The 21882-nt window shown below is 41.2% G+C and overlaps 1 protein-coding gene across 6 annotated transcripts in view; it reads right to left on the reverse strand.

Moving 5' to 3' along the window:
* Positions 1-21073, reverse strand: part of MICU2 (mitochondrial calcium uptake 2) — a 253633-nt gene extending 232560 nt beyond the window's left edge. Inside the window, exons 1-3 of one of the 6 annotated variants that reach the window (XM_043530681.1) lie at positions 20770-21012; positions 14029-14080; positions 3109-3182 (exon numbers count right to left, since the gene is read on the reverse strand). In XM_043530681.1, coding sequence (XP_043386616.1) covers positions 3109-3182; positions 14029-14080; positions 20770-20979 — 336 coding nt within the window. In that variant the 5' untranslated portion in view covers positions 20980-21012. Of the gene's footprint in view, positions 1-3108; positions 3183-14028; positions 14081-20769 lie in introns of those variants that run through there. The other 5 variants (XM_037891043.2, XM_007059116.4, XM_043530686.1 and 2 more) reach the window with 5 other exon arrangements.
* Positions 21074-21882: the final 809 nt, after the last annotated feature.

The following is a 21882-nucleotide window of genomic DNA, read 5'->3' on the forward strand; positions in this document are numbered from 1 at the left end:
ACTCGTTTCATTAGTCTATTCAGAGTTCACTAATGGAGCAAGGCGGATTATACTGAAATGAGTTCCATGGACAAGTCTTAAATTTCATACCAATTTTAAATTAAATGGAAGAGGCATCCATCAGCTCTGAACAGATGTGACATATGAAATCACCAGCCCTAGGGTGGACATATCACAGCACAGACAAAGCCTGATGATGAGACAGGAAGACAATGGGGACCATGCTCTGTGTGACATGCACTTCAATTATGGTTGCCAACTTTGAAATATTTAAAAACCGGACACTCCAGCAGGAGTGCTGGAATCTACACCCTTCTCCCTGAAGACCGCGCCCTACCCATTCCCCCCAAGCCTCACCCCTGCCCCGCCTCTTCCCCCAAGGCCGACTTCCTGCCCTGCCCCTTCCCACTGAGGTCCCACCCCCCATTCACTCCTCCTTTCCCCTCCCTCCATCACATGCTGCTTTTCCCCCTCTTCCCCCTCTCCCTGTGTAGGTCGGGAGGGACTCGTCTGCAGAGCTGGGGCTGGGAGCTACAGCCGCCAGTTGCAAGTAGGAGGTGGCCCTGGTTGACTAGGGGCTGGCGCAGGTGATGACTCGGCGCCTCTCCACCTGCAGTAACTGGACTTTGGGTGTCCGGTCAGTAGATTTGATCAGACACCGTCAGGTCCCCTTTTCGACTGGACTTTCTGGTTGAAAACCAGACATCTGGCACCCTAATTTCAATGAGTAGCAGCATAATACTTTTAAGCAAATTTTTATGAAGTCTATGTACTGATTTTATGAGACATATTTGATCAAAATAAATTTATTAACATACATGTCTATAGCATGATTGTAGAGAACGAATATATGATGTGAAGTGAAAGTTCTCAGTGATGAAATAAAAGTGTTATTCGAAGAGTGTTGATCAAGATATCTGGCAACTTGACTTATATCTTACAATGCACAGATGTGTTCTTCGTATTTTTATGTAAAATTGCCCGTTAAAACATTTTACATACCACTTATGTATATGTGTCCAATAAATCTGGTCAACTATGAAAAACATTTCATTGAGCAACATGTTTAGGGATCTCTCCTGTAGGTATAAGGTGCAATGAGAGAATACATAAACAGTGAACAGATGGCATGGCGAAACTAGAGCAATTTTTCACAGGCGTGTTCATATCAACCTTCACTCCACCCCTCAACACCAACAAGACATATTTCCATAGCTGCATGACTGTACGTAAGGCTATATTCTTCACTAGAAATGCTGCACCACTGTAATGCTTCAGCGTAGACACACTACAGCGACGGCAGGGGTCTTCCCATTGCTGTAGTTAATCCACCTCCCTGAGAGGCAGTAACTAGGTTGATGGAAGAATTCTTCCATTGACCTAGCATGGTCTACACCAGGGGTTGGTTGACTTAACTAAGCTGCTCAGGAGTATGGATTTTTCACACCCTTAGCGACGTAGCTGAGTCAACTTAAATTTTTAGTGTAGTCCTGGCCTAAGTATAATTTATGCATCACTTTTGGTGCACGGAAATCCTTTTACATTCTCAATTTTTGAACCATTTGGGCCAAAAGAGGAAGAAGAAGAATCTCTAGATTAAAGAAGAAAAATAATACAACACTTATTGGGCATTAAAGCACTGTCAGTTTTCCAAATTTAATAGCAGCTAGGAAAAAAAAGTATGTTAGCAATTTCCTACAATATTCTTCTGGGAGTTCTAAGTAGGAACATTCCATACAACAGGCATATCCGGAAAAAAAGGAAAAAAGTAGAAAAAACAAATTTTAGCAAAAGTAATTGTATACATTGTTTATTGTCCACAAAAGTGCAAATGAACCAAAAATGTACAGCATTTTAAAATAAGGTTTTCTGAAAGATAAACAGAAGAGTTTAATTTTTTGCCATTTTTATTCTCCAAGTCAAATCATGACTGCCAGAAATAAACACTCCATTTTTTAAAAAAAGTTTTTTCTTCTTTAGTACCCCTTTCGAGCAACGTTTTGGATTAATAGGTGGCTAGAGGAAAAGTATTAGATTTTTATTTGCAGGACTGCTCAACTAGAGATCCCTGTGAAAAAAGGCACAGGTATTCCAGTTGGAAAGGGAAAAAAAATAGTGACAGATGTGCAGAATGATAACCACGAAGTTGTGAAACAAAAGCCAGACATTTGACACCCCACAGACTATTTGTCAATTGTTTCTACAAAATTGTACGCTTCAATAGTCATTTTAAAGTTTTGCCGAGGAGCTTGGGAAACACTGGTTACTGAACACCCGATTTAAATAAAAGTTGTCAGATTTAATTAAATCTTTTAAATAGAAAAAAAAAGCAGCTTGCACAGCCAAATAGGATTGTGGGATTTTAGGGAAGTTGCTATTTCAAGTGAATTCAAATCAAGGCATAAGGATAGTACCTGCACATTGTACAGTTAACCCAAGTGTGCACAAATTAAATTTGTGCATTACTTAAGTGGTTCTATTTCCATTATTCATTTGATTTTGATCTGCACATCAACATCCCAGGCCTACCAGAATGATTTCTGTAGAAATCCATCCAAGTATTGAAGACTTCTCTCCAATTCCAAGGCCTGGTCTACACTAGAAAATGTTGGACACATTTTGCGCTGCGCTTGCAGCTACACTATTTTAAAAATTAAATTAATGTGTATTCACAAAAAAGTATTTTCAGAACATATTTCTACCAGATTTGAATTCATACTTGTCTGAATCATGTTTTTTCTAATCTATATTAGTACTTACACCTTTTTTAAAACTGGTATAGCTGCGATCAGTGTTGATGTGATCAGTGTTGAAAACGTGCACAAAATTTACTTGTGTAGGCAAGACCCAAGTGACGACAGTAGAAAGTCAAAGGATAAAAATGGACATTTGGCCCTTCTGATAATTTAGAGACTCTGTCTATGCACAACTTATGAATTCTGGTTGATCTTCTACAATTGCTGTATTATTAAATGCCTCTGTGTACGTGGAATCCATTATCTGCTGTCACACTTATCTCCCAGATCATGGACAACAGAAGTTTGTTAAACTTGGATGGCTCCCATTCAACTGAGAGCACCTCAGGACAATAGGATAGTTGAGGCCTACCGAAATCAGTTTTCTCCAACCTCTCTGCAGCGCACTGGAGTCCAGAAGCAGAATGGAGATACCAGGAATCATTCCTAGGATTTACAAACACAGAGGAACTGTGAGAAAAGGCTCACAAGAGGAACAAAGAGGCATGCTTTCATAGCAGAGGAGACCGTTTCTGACTGTGGTAACAGCCAAGGTCAAAGGAAACTGGCTGCAAAAGAAAGACTCGATGGTACAGAGAAGTGATGTTCAGGAGGAGGTGTCCTGGACTCCTTAGAGTCTGATCTAAGCCCAAAGAATGCTCCAGAATAGTGAGGAAACAGAGGCAGGGAAATGCACACACTGGCAGAGGCATTTATTTTATCTAGATCTGTATATTTCTTTTGCTAGCTAAAGTGAACTGGATTTGATTTTTGGGACCATTATGAAGTGTATATTGTGTTTGTTTTCACTGTTACATGTCCCGGAGGAGATGAACTGTAAACCTAGAGTGCTCACAAGGTTAGAACTCTGGGACAGGGTGTACTTAAGTGACTGTGGAGTCTGGAGAGTCAGAACAGGTCCTGGGGACCCAGCACAGCTGTGCCGTGGGGGTCCCATTTCTGTAAAGGGATAAAAAGCAAAGCATCTGTGCCCAAGAAATGTGCCAGAGAGGCCAAAGACAGTCAATGCTAAAGCCTACTCAGACCCAGAGAAGCTTAAGAACACATGGATCTAGCCTGTAGGGAAATAAACACAGCAGCCTAGTGAATGTCCAGCTGGGGGAGCTCTACCAGGGCTGTATGACAGCCCTGAAAGCAGAACTGCTCTTCCAACAATTCTTCTCAACTGTATAACAACCTTACATTGTTTGGAAACAATTCTTCTTGCTCTCTCCACCCAACCACACCATGAAAGTTAAAGCTTTTACCTTAGATTAACTTTCATAATGGCATTTCAACTGCTATTGGAAGTTCCAGCCTGAACATCATTTTAAAATGCATAAGCTAACATCGTGGATACTGACTCATTTTCTTGGAGTTCACAATGCCTGCTCTTATTATTTCCTGGTCTTTGCCAAAAAAACATTATACGCCTTACTAGGCCTGCTACTTGGAATCAGTTACCTTCAAACATCTCATCAGCTAAATTAAGAAGTTTAGTGCATGTTATTTGGCACCAAAAGTGTACAAGGTGTTATACAGACAGCTATATATGGAGTCCTTCCTGACACTACTGTTCAATGCCTTCTTTACTGTACATGGGTATGGAAAAGCATTTTATTTTTCAGGATCTGTGCTACTGAGCAAGACACTGTCAAGGGTCCCTGCAACCAAGTTGGAGCTCTGCAGTGACTGTGATATGCAACAATAAGAACCACCATCCCCACTTATCTGGATTCTGCTCTCTGACCCCAAAAATTCAGAGCAGATGAAAAATATGGATCGTTATATGGTAGTCCCAAAAGCAAAACTGAAGAGAACTGTTACAACAGATATGCTCCAGCTGTCCACCAATCCCCATCTCAATTATGGCTTTAAAGAGTTAGTGTTTGTGTTTACAATTCTTTAAAAGTTTTAGAAAAATAAAATAAATAAATAAAATAGCCAAATAGTCTGGACTGTAAAAGAGACCTTTGAATTTTGGCATTAATAAAAGTGTTCACTTTTCAACATTTTTGATAGATACTACATACTATTTCTAAGTTAGTTTTCATCAGACAGCATATCTGTGTAACTCCTGTTCTCCATTCTCGTTCAAGACACTTTTCCTCTATTGCTTTTCCTTCTCTCTTCACTGACTCAACTCTAACCTTCCAATGCATCCATTCTGCACTGCACCTCTTTTTCCACTCTCCCATAATCTGAATGGAAACTAATGACCTGCCAATGCTACATTTAGATGGCAATGACACTGAATGGGCAATAGTTTCATCTATCTGGGTATTAGACTGAAAGTAGGAGGTTCTATATCCAAAGAAGTCACACATCAGATAGGTCTTGCATCAGTGGCATTTCAGAGTCTTCAAAGGCCTCTGTTTGGGTCAGCAGATTTGTGTGACAACTAAGATATGAGTGTTCAACATAGTAGTGATAACCACTCTTATATGGAGCAGAAACATGGCCGTCAAAAACAGCTGAGAGGAAATGAAACAGTTTTCAGTGTCTAATGTTACATTGTAGTCTTAAAATCCATTGGTCAGATTTTGTTCCAAAGCGCAGACACTAAGTTTAGACAATTCCAGCAAGCTGCAGTCTTGCTTCACTTGAGAATGAGATGACTACAATTGTGAGATGATGTCCAATGTGCCGAAGACAGTAAAGTTTTGCACAAAGTTTATAGATCTGAGGTAAAAGGAAGTACAGCACAAGGCCAACCATGAATGAGATTGGAAGATGGAATTTTGAGGGATTTAAGAAACATAAATCCTCCCACATTGACTCTTGCCAAAGGAAGAGGACTTGAAAGGGACTGTTCAAGATGAAAATCCATTCTATGTCCCATCACGGCTACATCATACAATCTTCTGCTGTGCCTGATCTCTACAAAACTTGTCCCTTTCACTTCTCCCTTGGGTGTATTAGTCTAAAGCGACAAGGAAGAAGAGGAACACAATGAATAACTAAAGGCAGAAAAATCAGAGTGGAATGAAATTGGGATCCAATTGGCAAACGTTTAAGAATTAAACTGGGAAACTTAATGAAGGATGAAAAACAATGACAGTTTCCAGCTTCAGACTTTGATATCTTTTAGGGCAGATTGATTCATTGTGGTTGGTGGAACTAACAATGGGTAATATTAATCCTAGACTACATAAGAAGTCAGGGGGCAACTTTTGCATATCTTTTGCCATGCTGCTTCCTTTGGGAAAATTTCTTTCCTGGTTTGTTCTCTTGAGGAATGGCCTAGCACAGGGGTGGAAAACCTGCGGCCCGCATACCACTGGCCTAGCACTTCCTCAGTGAGTCTTTGGGTTTCCTGCCAGAGCGAATATTGTAGTTGCATGAATTTTCCCATTCCCATCTCATGTCCTAGAAACAGGTGGTGGAAAACAGTTTGCCTAGATGTCAGAGAAATCTCTCTTCTGTAAGTCTGACATAGGAAGAATTCTGTCTGGTAATTAGCTCATCTGTCTGTCCATTAAAATGTGGAGCCAAAAAGCACGTTCTAAAATATTTGTTGGAATGAAGAGAATTAGTTAGGAAAAAACTAAAAAACCCATCAAAAATAAAGCTCCACATCTGTGAATTAGTCCTCAGTTCACCAATTTGTCCACATGGATCAGTCTGTCTACAGAGAATGCTTAGCTGAATTTTTCTTTTAATACCCAGGTCACACAGCAACAGTGAAAGTTGCGAGCAGAAGGTGACAGATCACACTAAAAAAGAGTTACATTTTAATTCCAACCCTTATTATTAGATTTGACATCATGCTGTTTTAATATCAATGAAAACAACTGTATAAAAAAACCTCTAAATACACAGAAAGGGGAGTAAAATGTAAATATTTTCAAAGCCAAAACTTCAGGCTATAAATATCTATTCACTCAATAAGCTGAAATGGATACCATGTATTTAAAGTTGTGAAACAAATGCACATCCATAAGTAATATCCAAGTCTATAATTAATGACTACATCATGGTCCTACGGATTCCATAGCTACAATACTATGTTCTATTATGGGCACACAGCATGACAATGTCTGTATGTCACTAATGCAGAGTATGATGTTTGTGATATATTTAATATCCAAGTTATTGATTTAGATTGCTTAGGGGGATATCTGATACATACAGTATTTCCAAAACACACTGAATTAAACAAGAGGTAGCTAGGGTTACTCTCTTTGGTTGGATTGCACAAAAGGAACACTTTTAGAAAGACTGAACTGTCTTTAAACAGAGCTCTCCTAGAATGAGTTTGTCTATTCAGCTCTTCAGTCCTTTTTTTTTTTTTTTTTTTTTAAATTAAAGTGCACATTTATATTTATTGACACCATCAAAGAAAAAAAGCTAGAGGAGCTACTTTACACATTAAGGATCATAGTGTTGTCCTAGATTGTGTGCTATTAATTGAAACTCATCCACTGCAGAGTAATATGCCATAGCAGTGTCAAGAAGTTTAACTGCTTTTTATTTTTTATTTTTTTTGTTCTGTACATTTAAACTGAAATATGTCCATCATTTGACCCTTAAATGTACAGGAAAGAAATTCAATAAGAAATATATTCATACAGCAAGCAGATTTAATTACAAGGCACATGCATGGCTTTCATTACAGTTTGCATCAGATATAGTCATAGTGTAGGGAGCCAGGGTGGCTCCCCTCCAAACCAGAGGGTAAAGAGCCATCCTCTGAGCCTGAGTGGGCGGGGCCAGGCCAAGCTTCCGCCAATCCCCGGAAGGGGAAGGGTGGGACAGGAAGTACAAAGGGCGGGGCCCTCTGCCCAGTGAAGAGAGCACCAGGGAGGGAGGGAGACACAGGCTGCTCCCTCGCGATCCTGCTGCTGACCCAGGCGAAGCCCTGGGCAAGGAGGAGCCTGACCGGGGGGAAGGCCTGCGGCAACCAGGGCTGCCGGCCGCTGAATACCCAGAGGACCTGGAGGGGCCTGACTGCAGCCCGGGCCAGCGTGAGTCCGATACCGAGGGGGAGAGTGAGTGGCCCGCAGCGGAATACTCGGACGAGATGGAGGGACCGGAGCTGCCCGCAGCGGAATACCCGGAGGAGATGGAGGGACCGGAGCGACCCGCCTGAGAGACTGGGTAGGAAGTAGCCCAGGGGCCGAACTACACCGTGGGGTGGGTGTGTTTGGTCAGCGGGCGCGAACTGACCCAGCGGTGGGACCTTCGCCTCCCGCCACTGTCAGGGCCCTGGGCTGGAACGCGGTGGAGTTGGGTGGTCCTGCGTTCCCTTACCCCGGCGCTCCCCGGCCTGAGGGGTGCGCGCTACTGACTCCGGCTTGCACACCTTCCCGCTAATTCCCCAATGCCCGGAAGGTGAGTCCGACCACGGAGACCATTGCTCTCCATCGCCCCTAGGGGCTCGGAGGACCGACCGACACCTGTAACACATAGACTATACATAACTAGCTAATGTATCTCCCATGTATATTGTAATCCTTCAATTCCTTCCTTATAAAGCAAAATATTAATTGATTTAATGTTACTGATTACCTGCAATTAATCACTGACTTTGTTGACATGTACAAACAATACGCTTTTTGTCTTCTGTCACCACACAGATAGGACTCTCTAAACTGGGGATATTTTTTTTTTTAAAACTTGGACACTTATAAACCATGTATACTTTCAGATTACTATGACATGTTTTCCCAAAACGATGTATTCCAATAACAATTTGTTAAGAAAATAGAAGTACTTATTTCGTGTGTGTCTAGGATTTCGTGTGTGTGAATTGCCTTGTCGTGATCTAAGATGATTTGCACTATATATTACATTAAATTCTGCAATGAGCAATAAATGTAGCAGTTAATATACTCCAGAAGGGTAATACCACATACGGACAAGAAATGATTAGTTTCTGCAACATACTGTATGTCAACTAAGAGCCTTCAGCATTGTGAATTGCTATAAAGATGTTTGGCAACATGGGCCCACTGTACTTCCCAAGTCTCTCAAATTCTTCAGTAGAAAGAAGGTTTAAATTCATCACCTTGTGAATGATGTGAGGGCCCCAATTTTGGCATTCCACAAGGATTCACATACCTCATGCCAGTTCTGCTAAAACCAGATATACTACAAATCAAATTTTGTGAAAGGAGAAACCATCTGATTCCATGCACTGCACTTCAGTATCCACTAAATAAAACATACTATATTTCATATGCCAGAAAGGAACAAATTCTGGGGATGAGATGGACAGAAGACATTTCTGGAAAAGGGACAAGGTGATAGAATGAAGCTTAAAGGGCCACCATTCCATGACAGTTATGGTGATTGTAAGTGTCTTCACCTTGTCTTGTTTTACTAATGAGACCTAGTACCACTGATCTGGCCAAGTGATCAGATTTCTGTACAAATCAAACCCAATTTGGAGGCACATCTGAGGCCTACCTAAAAGCTCTCTCCAGTAGTGTGCTTGATATAGATTAAAAATATTCAAACTAAGCTTCAGAAGCCTATTTAAATATTAATTTTACATTTCTACATTAAGTTTAAAGCATATTTTAAATGTCATTGTAATTGATTGAGATGTCTAGACCATTCTGATTAAAAAGGTGCCTTTTTTGTCATCAGAATGGTCTAGACATCTCAATCAATTACAATAATTATACAAATACAAAAATTATATTTTCAGTTGAAGTGTTTCTATTACAAGAAAAAATTTGAATTGTTTCTTTTAACAAGACCGATAAACCATTTAATTTTAAATTAATGCAAATTGCATTTCAACAGTTATGGCGCACAAAAATAGTTTCATAATTTTTGATAAAACAACCCCAAAAGCAATGAGTGATTTTCTTTTTTATGATCAAGGGCTAATATGCTAGAAGATTTTTGTGCTTGCTCAGATTAGCTTCTACATTTTCTTCCTGGTTTTATTTTAGTAGCAGATTCCTACAGGCAATTCCACACATCGCTACAAATCCTTATGCAATTTTATCCAGGATTCTATATTTATCTATCAATCACCATCTTAACTGCAAAAACACCATCTTAACTGCAATTTTTTTTCTCAGTTGGAACCATGCTTTAAAACAGATAAGAAAACCATAAAACAAAACATATTACCATGTAATCCAACATTTTTATTTAAATTACAGATTAAGTGCAGGATCCTGCAAAGATTTAAGTATATGACTAACTTTGTGCACGAGTAGTTCCATCAAACGCAATGGGACTGGTCACATGCATGGTTATTTACATGCATGTGTGTTTGCAGGACCGGGGGCTAAAATACCTTATACTCTCACAAAGTTTTTGCCTCTTACTTCTCTGCTTCTGGTTCCATCAAACCAATTTTCCATAATAAAAAGGAACTAAGAAGTGTGCTATGGGAGAAATCTGGCTTGAAAGCTTCATGAGCAGATCTGAGAGCACAAGCTGGCCCAAGATGTGATGGAAGCTAGAATAATCAGTATCCCACAGAAGATTTTTTTCCTTTAAAAAAGGAAGTACTTCAACTGATTTAAATAAAAATTGTTTTACAAATATTTGTACTCAATAACCAATCAATCAGTTTCAGATTTTTTTCTTGGTAGTTTCTGAAACAAAGGCACTGACAGCATCCAAAATACAGCTCTCACTAGAGCTCAGTGAAGTTTTTCAGAAAAATAATTCATTTGCTGGAAAGTGTAGGCCCTGAAACTCTTAATGAATGTAACCAGACTTGTTTCAGCTAGGAAAAAGATTTCCAGGGTATGACATTCTGGGGTACAATCCAGAAAAGTGTGGCCCTGTGTCACACCAGCCCGCAAACTTGGGTGCCTCACAATGATTTGCTGTTGTAGCTCCCAGATGGCCACTCACTAACAACAAGCAGGTAACACCCGGAGTGTCTGTGGAAAGCTGAGGCCTATCAGCCACACATCAGTCATACTTTGGCTTCCACCAGTCTGGGTTACCATTTGCAGGGTGACCCCAACACACTCCCAGTCCCAATTTTTTCCCCAAAACGTGTGTTCTGCATTGTCCAGCCCTCTGCTGGACAGTCCAGATATATTATGTCCATTGCCACTCTAAGGGGATCAATGTGCAATAGTTTTCTACCCTAAATGGAATTATCCACACTGAATTAGTTTTGATAAAAGAATAAAACAAATTTATTTAACTATATGGAGATTGGTTTTAAGTGAGTACAAGTATAGTCATTAAAATAAATTGTTACAAGAGAAATAAAGATCATATGTTTCCTCAAACTAAAACTTAAACTCGACTTGGTTCAAGGTGAAGTCCCTTATCATATGTTCCCAGTAACATTGGCGACCAAATTCTCAGGTCAGGATTGGCTCCCAAAGTCCTCAGGTGTGCATGTGTACATGATGGATAGGGAGAAATAACCTGAGGTGTTTTTGCCTCTTACTTTGAAATGCATCTTCCTGAAATTTACCCCTAGATAAAATTAATTCCTGCTGTGAGGATGGAGACAAGACATCTGGTAGTGAAAGGTTTCATGCTGTTTGCTAAGATGCAGATCTGTTTTTCCCTGCCCCACTTCCTGCCTAAGAATGGCCACTTAACAAGTAATTGCCCATCAACTTTGATGACACCTAACAAGAGGCATCAGCTTGTCCTTTGTCTTTGAGAAACAGATTTACCCGCTTCCCAGACTTGTCTGTTAAACACAGCCCAGTCATGATTTCAGCTTATGTTATTACTTTACATATAACGTTGCTACATACATCTCACCGTGTTATTATTGACCAGCAAACTATCAGTTTTCCTTACAAGCCATTTGTACAAAGATTATTACAATGGTGTGTCAGGTATGAATATGGTGGTGCATTTAGAAAACTGTGTTATGGATATTTTGTAACTTTTAGCCATGCCTGGGATGTGGGAGACCCAGGTTTGAATCCACATTCTGCTGCAGGGACTTGAACTCATATTCCCTCCCCTCCCAGGTAAGCATTCTATGCATCAGGCTATATGGTATTCTGGGGTGGCCTGCTCTCAATCTCTCCTATTGAAGTAGCTCCATTTTGTATAACTACTTAAATCTTCATTGGAGCAAGGGCTCGAATTCAGGGTACTCACCTTTTTTGGGTGAGGAGGGGGAGAGAAACTAACCATCAAGCTCTGTAGTCTGCTGATTTAGGCTCTCACCTGAGAGGTATGAGATGTGGATTCAAATCTTGTCTGTGCCTGATTCAGTGTATAGAGTCATTCTCTCTCCCTCTCTTTGTATAAATACTTAAATATTCTTTGGACCAAAGTAGAACAGCTTCAACAGAAGAGACTGAGAGCAGAATAGCCCAGTGGTTCTCAATCAGGGGTATGTGTACCCCCGAGGGTATGCAGAGATCTTCCAGGGGGTACATCAACTCATCTAGATATTTGCCTAGTTTTACAACATGGTACATAAAAAGCACTAGCGAAGTCAGTACAAACTAAAATTTCATACAGAAAATGACTTGTTTATATTGCTCTATACTGAAATGCAAGTATAAGATTTATATTCCAGTTGATTTTATAATTGTATGGTAAAAATGAGGAAGTAAGCAATTTTTCAGTGGCTGTGACACTTTTTGTATTTTTATGTCTGATTTTGTAAGCAAGTAGTTTTTAAGTGAGGTGAAACTTGGGGGGTATACAAGACAAATCAGACTCTTGAAAGGGGTACAGTAGTCTGGAAAGGTTGAGAGCCACTGGAATAGCCTATAGTGTGGTGGCTACAGCATTCACCTGGCAGGAAGGAGACCTGAATTCACATCCCTGCTCCAATGAGTACTTAAAGTGGAAAACCTTCAAAAGGAGAGACTGAGAGCAACCCACCCCAAAAGAGTTTATAAATTGGTGGCCAGGATGCCCATCTGGGAGATCTGAATTCAAGTTCCTGCCCTACAGTGATGATTTAAACTCCCATCATTACAGGCAAGAGTCCTAACCACTGGGCTGAAAAGTTATAAATACGCAGTTTCTGAAGCTGGCCCTTTCAAAATGAATGAAATGAAACCTGAGATGGAATTTTCCAATTTGCTGATAAATTCTGAATATTTTCAGAATTGAACCTAATATTTTTACTGATTTTTTGGTGGGCTGTCTGACCAGAAAAATCAATTATTCATCCAGCTCTCTTACAGATACTGCAGAGGCCAAACAAGGTGAAAAACATTTAAAAAGAACCGTCCCAGTAGGCCTTACTCAGGCAAAACCCACATTGGTTTAAATGGGAATTTCACTTGAATGAGGACCACACATTTGGGTCCTAAATGTGAAATATTGGCACAAATTAATTCAACCTATAAAATGATTTTAAGAGTTAGATATCAGATTCAGAGGAAATGTTGTACTAAAAAAAACACTAATAATGTTGGCATAGGAAGGTATGTCAGTAGTGTATGGCACATACATAATGCTTAAGATTCTGTGCTATGCCTCTCAGAGGCATAGTATAGAACCCGCAGCCCAGGGCAAAAGGGTTGCTTAGGAGGCTTTAAGTCACCTTTGCATCTTCCTGAACCTGGACACTCTCGGGCTCTTCACATAACTAGAAGCCTGCCTAAGTTATGACAGCCTTCCTGTGGATACCGCAGGGCTTGTCTTCACTACTAGGGTAAGTCGACCTAAGTTACACTACTGGAGTAGCTGCAGTTGACGTAGCTTAGGTTGACTTATCCCGGTGTCTTCACTGTGCTGTGTTGATGGGAGACACTCTCCAGTTGACTTCCTTTACTCTTCTTGGAGAGGTGGAGTACCGGGGTCGACAAGAGAGTGCTCTGCCATCGATTTTGTGGGTCTTCACTAGACCAGCTAAATCGACCCCATCTGCGTCAATTGCAGCAGTGTAGATCTCCCTTAGGGGCAGCAGCACTTTCAGGAATCTCTGCAGCCCCAAGGCTTGCAAAGGGAGCCTCAGAAGGCAGCTTTATGACAATATTCTGCAGTGCCTGCACCAGGAGAATCCTCCTGTGGCCATTAAGGGTCTCTTTACACTGCTCTAGCCCTTTCAGACAGCATAAAGGGTCTGGAATGAGGGTGAGGCTCTCACACAGTGCATTTTCAATTAAAACATGAAGCATTCAATGTGAATCTGTAGGACACAAGAAAGAATAATGTTTTTAAACATCTTTTCTCTAAGAAATGTAAAAATAAGCTACCAATTTTTTTGTTTTAGGGTTGGGAAGATGTACATTTTATTCATATGAAGAAAAAAAGAGGACTTCAAAAGTATAAGACAGTGATGCAAGAGAATGGCACTGGATAGATTGCTTGATTGACTGTTAGGAGATCAGTATAGTCTAGTATTAAATTCTTCATTATGGTCTATAATTACCATGTGCACTTAGTGTAAGCTCTTCAGGGTAGGAACCTTTGTCTTCTCTTATCTGAAAAGAACATAGCACACTGCTGATGCTGAACAAACAACAGAAAGTCATAAAGCAAATAGCAACAATTGCAATACAATGCTATAACAGATAGTATAAAGATGAGACAAAAGTTGCATCCAGTCAAAAGCTTTATGTTCTGCTTTACCTCAGTTAAGCAGGATCAAATATTTAAAAGTCAAGTAGTGGGCTTATATGCCCAGAAAATGGAGTTTAAAACTGCAGAACTGATTAATGTTAAGACAGACACTTAAGCCTAAGAGTTTCAGTGAGAGTAAGAATTTAATGGTATGTTAATACAGTAGACTGCAAATGATCTGTAAATATAAAAATAATAGATGCTGCATAGACAAATCTCTTATCAAGCTTCTCAACCATATATTATTTCACTCTTATTTGAATTACAGTACTATGGAAAAACAAATATAAGCCATCACTACTGCTTAGTCTATGCTTAAAGTTTTGCCAGAATAGTTATGTTGATTAGGAGCATAAAAAAAACAAAAAAATTCTAAACAAGAATAGGCCAAAAAAAATTAATAAAGATAATTTCTTACATTCTCCACTGCTTATCTAGAGCTTTCATGACCAGAAAAATTACATCCATGGCAATCTTACATTAAGGCAATGTCTACACTAGAAACATAAGTCAACCTATGTTAGGTAGACTTATAACCCCCACAATAATTACTGCAGTAGTTCACTACCCTACATCTTTTGGTTGTGCACATCCTGGCTGCCCGCCATGCTTTTGGCTCCTGGTCACTGGGAGCCCAACAGCCCCTGGGCTCTCAACTCTCTTCTGCCAGGAACCCGGTTGCCCCCGAGCTCTCAGCTCCTGACTGTGAGCTCTGGCAGGGTGCCAGGAGCCTCCGGGCAGCCACAGGGCTCCCTACCTCCCAGCTGGGCTGCACCCACCTGACTCCCTGATCCCAGCCAGGTTGCGCCTTGGGCTCACCACTCTCCACAGGGAGCCTGGCAACTGCACCGAGGTTCCAGGCTCCCCGCCCAGACTCCAGGTGCTCCCCACCAAAAACCCAGATGTGGCGGGGAGCCAAGAACCCAGGGGTGGGGGAGGTTAGGAAGCCAGGCTCCCAGCAGGACAAATGCATCCCAGCTGGGGGAGGGGACCCGAGGGGGTGGGGACAGACGGGCTCTAGCTGGAGCTCCCCACCCACCCCATTGACAGCCCAGCTTTCTTGTCAATTTCACAGCTTCAGAATGGAGCTGTGAAATTGAATGACAGCTAACAGCTGATGTAAATAGCACTGTGTCTACACAGACACTGGGTCATCCTAACTACACCGACATTAGCCCTAAGCCTCTAGTGGAAGTGGAGTTATTATGTTGGTGTAACAGGGCACTGACATTGGCGGGAACAAGGCTGTAGTGTATACACTGACATAATTAGGTAGACATAAGCTGCTTTACGTCGACCTAACTCTGTAGTGTAGACCAAACCTAAATCTGGTCATGAACTTTTGTCTCTAGTCCACAATGAGAGAGTGACAAAACAAAGAAAATTACACTGTATGAACAAACACCAGACTACCACATCCTAAAGTAGAAAAAATTAAGATACCAAAGAAACAAGAAAAAAGCCTCTATAACTACACAGACCACACTGTAAGAAGAAATAAAAAATGGATTAACACATAATAAAGGAAAGTAAGATGCTAGAAAATGAAACAGGTTAACTATGCTTCTTATAGGAAGAAAAAATTGATTCATTCATTTATCCTCAGCCTGCACAGTCTTACAGGCATGCTTAACTTTATGCACTATGAGTAGTAGCCCCATTAAAAATCAATGGGACACTGACCATTAGTAAATGTAAGCACATATATAAATGTTAACAGTATTAGGGCCATTGCACAAGTCACTTAACAGGAAAGTTCAGTTAAGACTTCAGCAGCAGATCAGTGCCAGAGATATTTTTATATTCAGTTCAATAAATAATGAAAGAACAGATTTGAGGAAATGGGGAAAGAGAGAGGAAAATATAGAAGTGAGCTGTAGCTCACGAAAGCTTATGCTCTAATAAATTTGTTAGTCTCTAAGGTGCCACAAGTCCTCCTTTTCTTTTTACGGATACAGACTAACACAGCTGCTACTCTGAAACCTGTCATAGTAGAAGTAATACACTCTTTTTTAAAAGTATAGAATGATTTTTTCAGAACTAACTTTGATGCACATATTGTTTGTCATAAAGTCATTTGCCAGTGGTTAAAAACAGTTTTATATGCACACATCTTATCATTACTGCTCTGGAGCAAGTAATATTTGAAAAAATTAGGCCCTGATCCTACGAAGACATGAATAGCCACATCAGTGGAACTCTTCATAGTGCATACATTAAGCATACACTAAGTTTTTGCAAGATCAGGGCATTATGTGATAATTAAGCAAAGTTATTAACGGTTATTGTATCTAACTGTTACAATTACACTCAGGGTCAGATTAATAGTGCAGGTCATTCGTAAACAGTGCCGCTTTGACGTCAGATACACCTCAAACAATCATCATCATTCTTCACCAGTTAATTCACATGCAACAACTATACTGGTTGCATGGGTGAAAGGGGAGGGTGGGGGGAAGGAGAAGAATGTGGAGAAATGTGGGAAATGTTGGCATGGCAATAGATTCAAAATTCTAAACAATAAATGTGAGGTTTTAGACCATTTACAACTTGGTGGTGGACACAGAGTTACAAAACATTTCAAAATTCCTAGTTTACATTTCAATAATGTACTTTTGTATCACCATAAGGTAGCTGAATTTCTGCTAATTTAATGTTTATGAATACTTGCATAGAACTATCAATATTTTCTTTTACAGAACTAGTCTCTCTGTATCAGCCCCATCATACTACACAATGAAAAAATACTTAGGACATTCATAATCAAAGAGTTACATTGTGAGACAAATAAAAGGTGGGTTGGTAGCCTTTATGTTCAACAGGACAATGAACCAGTGAAGTGATCAGTTATCTGTGTCTAAGAAAAAAAAATCTCAAACATAAACATGCTCCTCACAGAACAATTCCCCATACCACTAACATAGCTGCATAAGCAACTTAATAGTCTTACAGAGCAATTTGCTTATGAATATTTTAGATTTACATTTACTAGAGCTTTACCAGCAGTATCTAATACAGACTGCTCTGCAAGGAGCATGCCATGCTGGCTCTACTACTCCATCCCCCACCTCCTTTCAGTTTAGGACTTCATAATCCCATTTTTCTTTTATTCTCTTATTTTTCTTTTCATTTTCCATTCTTGGCCTCAGTATCACAGTTTGTATGGTCAGCACTTGAGACATTTCAGGGCAAGAGTCACTAAAAGTTGGATGCAGAACCTTTGCCTCTAAGTGGCATGGAATTTCAGCTAATTTTATTGCTGAAAATGGAAAACAAAAATTAAATTACTGGGATCTGCTACTATTCAATGATTCCACTTTTCCACAACAAACGGTCCCTAGAAATACTAGGTTCCACCTAGAGGGTCAAAGAGTACTACCACCTAGCTAGCCAAATACTATATGGGAGCTATTCCATGGTCTATCACCACCAGAACTATGTTAATTCAACACAGCCTCAGATGCTTTTCCTTCGTAGTTATTTTTTTTTAAAAATATTGGGGCTCACAACTGTCATATCGTGAGACTACTTCCAATTCATTCATGTGATTTTGGCACCTGATTAAGGTTACACAAAATCATTTTAATTATACATAAATACTTATTTCTGCAAATTTCCCTTGACAAGATTTTTTGTAATCCTTAAAACTGTAATCTGATATTTTCATATTTTAAATGTAGCATTCAACTGTTGTGAAATAAGAGACTACACTTTGTGAACAAAAATACTATGTTTTTCAATATGTTGGTTCTTCAGAGCAAATTAAAACTATTCCCAGAAGCATGTTAATGGGCCTGAATGCTGGGTGCCCCACAGTATTATTGCTATGACAGGGTCCTATATTTAGCAAATCAAAGTTGTTATTAATTGGGCACTTTAAAGGACTAAGGACAGGACTAAGATTTAACTCATCATAAAAATACCACACTTTTTTGAAAACGGCTCTGCTGATCTTAGAAAAGTGTCATTTCTCCACAATAAGGACTGCAACACTGACAAAATCCTAGCCTCTCTATTTTGTGACTCAAGAATAAACCAAGGATTAGAAGTTTTATGCAAGTGCCTGTCCTACACTCTTCGATATGTTCAGTATTTGTTAGAATGCAAGGTAAATACAAATTTTTGCTCTGGGAGTACTTCCATGATCAGAATTCTTGTATATTTCCCTATACCCAATCCACTCATGAGAACTGACCAAAGGACAGCAATACAAGCATGTCCATGTATCCAACAAGCCACGTATTAATTTAATCTCCTAAGAAAAACAGAGAAAGACTTCACTCCCAAACGGAAAAGGACGTTAGTATGGATAATAATGTTTTGAAGTTCTCCAGAGAGGTTTTTGTTTTGTTTTTTAAAAATCTATTAACATAGCAACAATACTGGGTCAGACCAATGGCTCACTGAGCCCAGTATCCAGTCTTAACAGTGGCCAGGGCTGAATGATTCAGAGGGAATGACCAGAACAGGGCAATTATCAAATGATCCATCCCCAGTCATCCAGTCCCACCTTCAGTCCGAGGTTTAGGGACAACCAGAACATAGGGTTGCATTCCTCACCATCTTGGCTAATACCATTAAATTAGATAAGTTATCCTCCATGAACTTATCTAATTCTTTTCTGAACCCAGGTCTGACCCAGTACTTTTGGCTTTCATAACATCCCCTGACAATGAGTTCTACAGGTTGAATGAGTGTTGTACGAAGAGGTACTTCGTTTTGTTTGTTTAAAATCTGCTGCCTATTAATTTCATTGGGTGACCCCTGGTTTGTGTGTTACGTGAAAGAATAAGTAACATGTCTTTATTCACTTTCTCCATCTCTTTTCTAAAATGAACAGTCTTTTTAATTTTAATCTCTCTCCTCAGTCGGAAGCTGTTCCATATCTCTGATCATTGTTGTTGCCCTTCTCTGTACTTTTTCCAACTCTAATATATCTTTTTGGAGATGGGAACAACCAGAACTGCCTGCAGTGTTCAAGTTGTGGGTGTACCATTGATTTATACAGTGATGTTATATTTTGTTTTATCATCTCTCTCCTAATGGTTCCTACCTTTCTGTTAGCTTTGACTGCTGCTGCACACTGAGCAGATGTTTTCAGGGAATTATCCACGATGACATGAAGATCTCCTTTTTGCGTGATAACTAATGTGGACCCCATCATTTTGTACGTATAGTTGGGATTATGTTTTCCAATGTGCATTACTTTGCACTTATCAACCCAGTTTTGTGAGATCCCTTTGTAACTCTTTGCAGTCAGCTTTGGACTTAACTATCTTGAGTAATTTTGTATCCCCTGCAAACTTTGCCACCTCACTGTATTCCTGACAGTAATCCTTTATCTGCATACTGATGCTTAATAGGCAAGTACATTCTAATATTCATAACACAAACACAAGTAATACATAGACTCACTTGGAAAATATTTTTACTTGGTGGTGAGCCATGCAATTCAGACAGAACACAAGACACAAAAACATTCTGTTTGTGAAATACTCATCCTTAAATGCACAAATGCCAGCTGAAGTGACTACTTTAGATTGTGTAGCAGACAACAAACTTTGTAAATGAACAATTACAGGCAAAGCTGACTAACTGAATGCATACTCGTGTCAACTGCAACTAGGTTATCTACATTATTGTGTGATTATGGTTTACAGTGAATGGGGAAAGGCACTCAACACTAAGAGGGAAATCCTGCTTCCATTGAAGACAATGGCACAACTCATTAATTTAAATAAGACCAGGATTGTCTTAAGTAAAATATTGTTGATCCTGGTAGCTGCCTGATGTCAAGGGGACCAGATACATGCATTACCTCACCTGCTTGACCTCAGATGAACTAAGCAATGGAGGCTCTTCCAGGAGGGCTCTATCTATAGTTTTGGGACAGATAAAGTATGATCATTATGGTTTGCTATCAGATGATTTCATACTGCACGTACCTAAGCAGAGATGTCACCAGCTTCCACTGTCACTTACTCTTCTTTGGGTCAGATATTGTGTAATTACTGTCTATGCACCTTTCTTCACCTGCCAGGCTTTCCTGACATAAACTGTACTGCACTGGATCATAGTGTCAATCTGCATATGCTGTGGTCAGTGGGCTTTGTGGGATACTGAGAAGAAGAGGAGTTTAGCTTAGGCTACCGAGTTGGGGTGGGGGCAGCGGGGAGCTATAGTAGGTAATGGCCCTGCACTGGGCTACCAGGTGTGTGTGTGTGTGGGAGGATGGGGTGTTATAGCAGGCAACAACCCCAGCCCAGTGCCCCCTGCCCCAGCGAATGGTGTCTGTGTATCGGGGGGGAGGGGGCGCGGCGGCGACGGGGGTAGTTTATAGCGGGTAAGAGCCCCTAGCCTAGGCTACTGTATGTGTGGGAAGGTAATAGCAGGCAACAGCCCCTGCCCTGAGCTCCCACGTCTGTGTGCGTGCATGTGTGTATGGCGGTGGGGGTTAGAGCGGGTAACAGCCCCTGCCCAGGGCGCGAGCGCGGTGGGCACGGCAGTTATGGCGGGTAACAGCCCTGCCCCTAGGAAGCTGGTCACGTACCTGAGCCAGCACCGTCAGGAACCCGCCGGGCGCTGGCCGTCCGCACCAGCCGCTGTAACCCGCTGCCAACGAGCCTCCTCCAAGCAGGGTGGCAGCTACAGCCCACAGACCCGGACGCCGCTGCTGGCTCCCGGGGGCCCGCAGCCCGGAGACGCTGCCCCTCAGGGAACGCCGGGCAGCCACAGCCAGAGCCGCTCTCCAGGCCGCCATTTTCCCGGAAGCGGCTACAGAAGCAACGCAGAACTCAAACGGAGCCCTCTACAAGCGAGCCGTGCTAGCCATGCGCAATGGAGGAGTGAAGCCTCTGCCCTTAGTTTGCCCTCAGTTCCACTAATCAAGTGCGGAGAAGGACCCACGGGGGCGGCGCGGGAATTCCCTCAGCATCAGTGTTAGGCTTGTGTGTGATTCCCCTCTCGTCCCCCCAGCCCGGTGTCTGTGTTTGCCCCACAGAGCCCACCCCTGCCCTGGAGCACAGAGTGTGTGACATGAGGCTGGGGACAGAATGTCTATCAAGTCACCCCCCCCCCCACAACACAATGAAACAGAATAGTGCCAGGGATCAACAAATAGGCAAAGGTTAATAGAATAATAAATAAAGAACCAGGGCTCTTCAATCAGACCCCACTGCTAGCCCCTAGGGGCCCACAGCCCATAGACTCTGCCCCTGAGGGAATGCTGGGCACTCGCAGCCAGGGCCATCTTCCAGGTCACCATCTTCCCAGAATCAGCTACAGAGGCAGGGGCAATGCAGAAGTCAAACAGAGAGCCCCCCACTATTGGTCATCAGGGGACAGAGGCACCCATCTGTCAGCCTGACATGGTGTCCTGGGAGGTATGGGCCCATGTCATAAATATAAAGGGAAGAGTAATCACCTTTAAAATCCCTTCTGGCCAAAGGAAAAATCCTTTCACCTGTAAAGGGTTAAGAAGCTAAAGGTAACCTCGCTGGCACCTGACCAAAATGACCAATGAGGAGACAAGATACTTTCAAAAGCTGGGAGGAGGGAGAAAAACAAGGGGTCTGCATCTGTCTGTGTGATGCTTTTGCCGGGGACAGAACAGGAATGGAGTCTTAGAACTTAGTAAGTAATCTAGCTAGGTATGTGTTAGATT

This window comes from Chelonia mydas, chromosome 1 (genome assembly GCF_015237465.2).
Source record: "Chelonia mydas isolate rCheMyd1 chromosome 1, rCheMyd1.pri.v2, whole genome shotgun sequence".
NCBI lineage: Eukaryota > Metazoa > Chordata > Testudines > Cheloniidae > Chelonia > Chelonia mydas.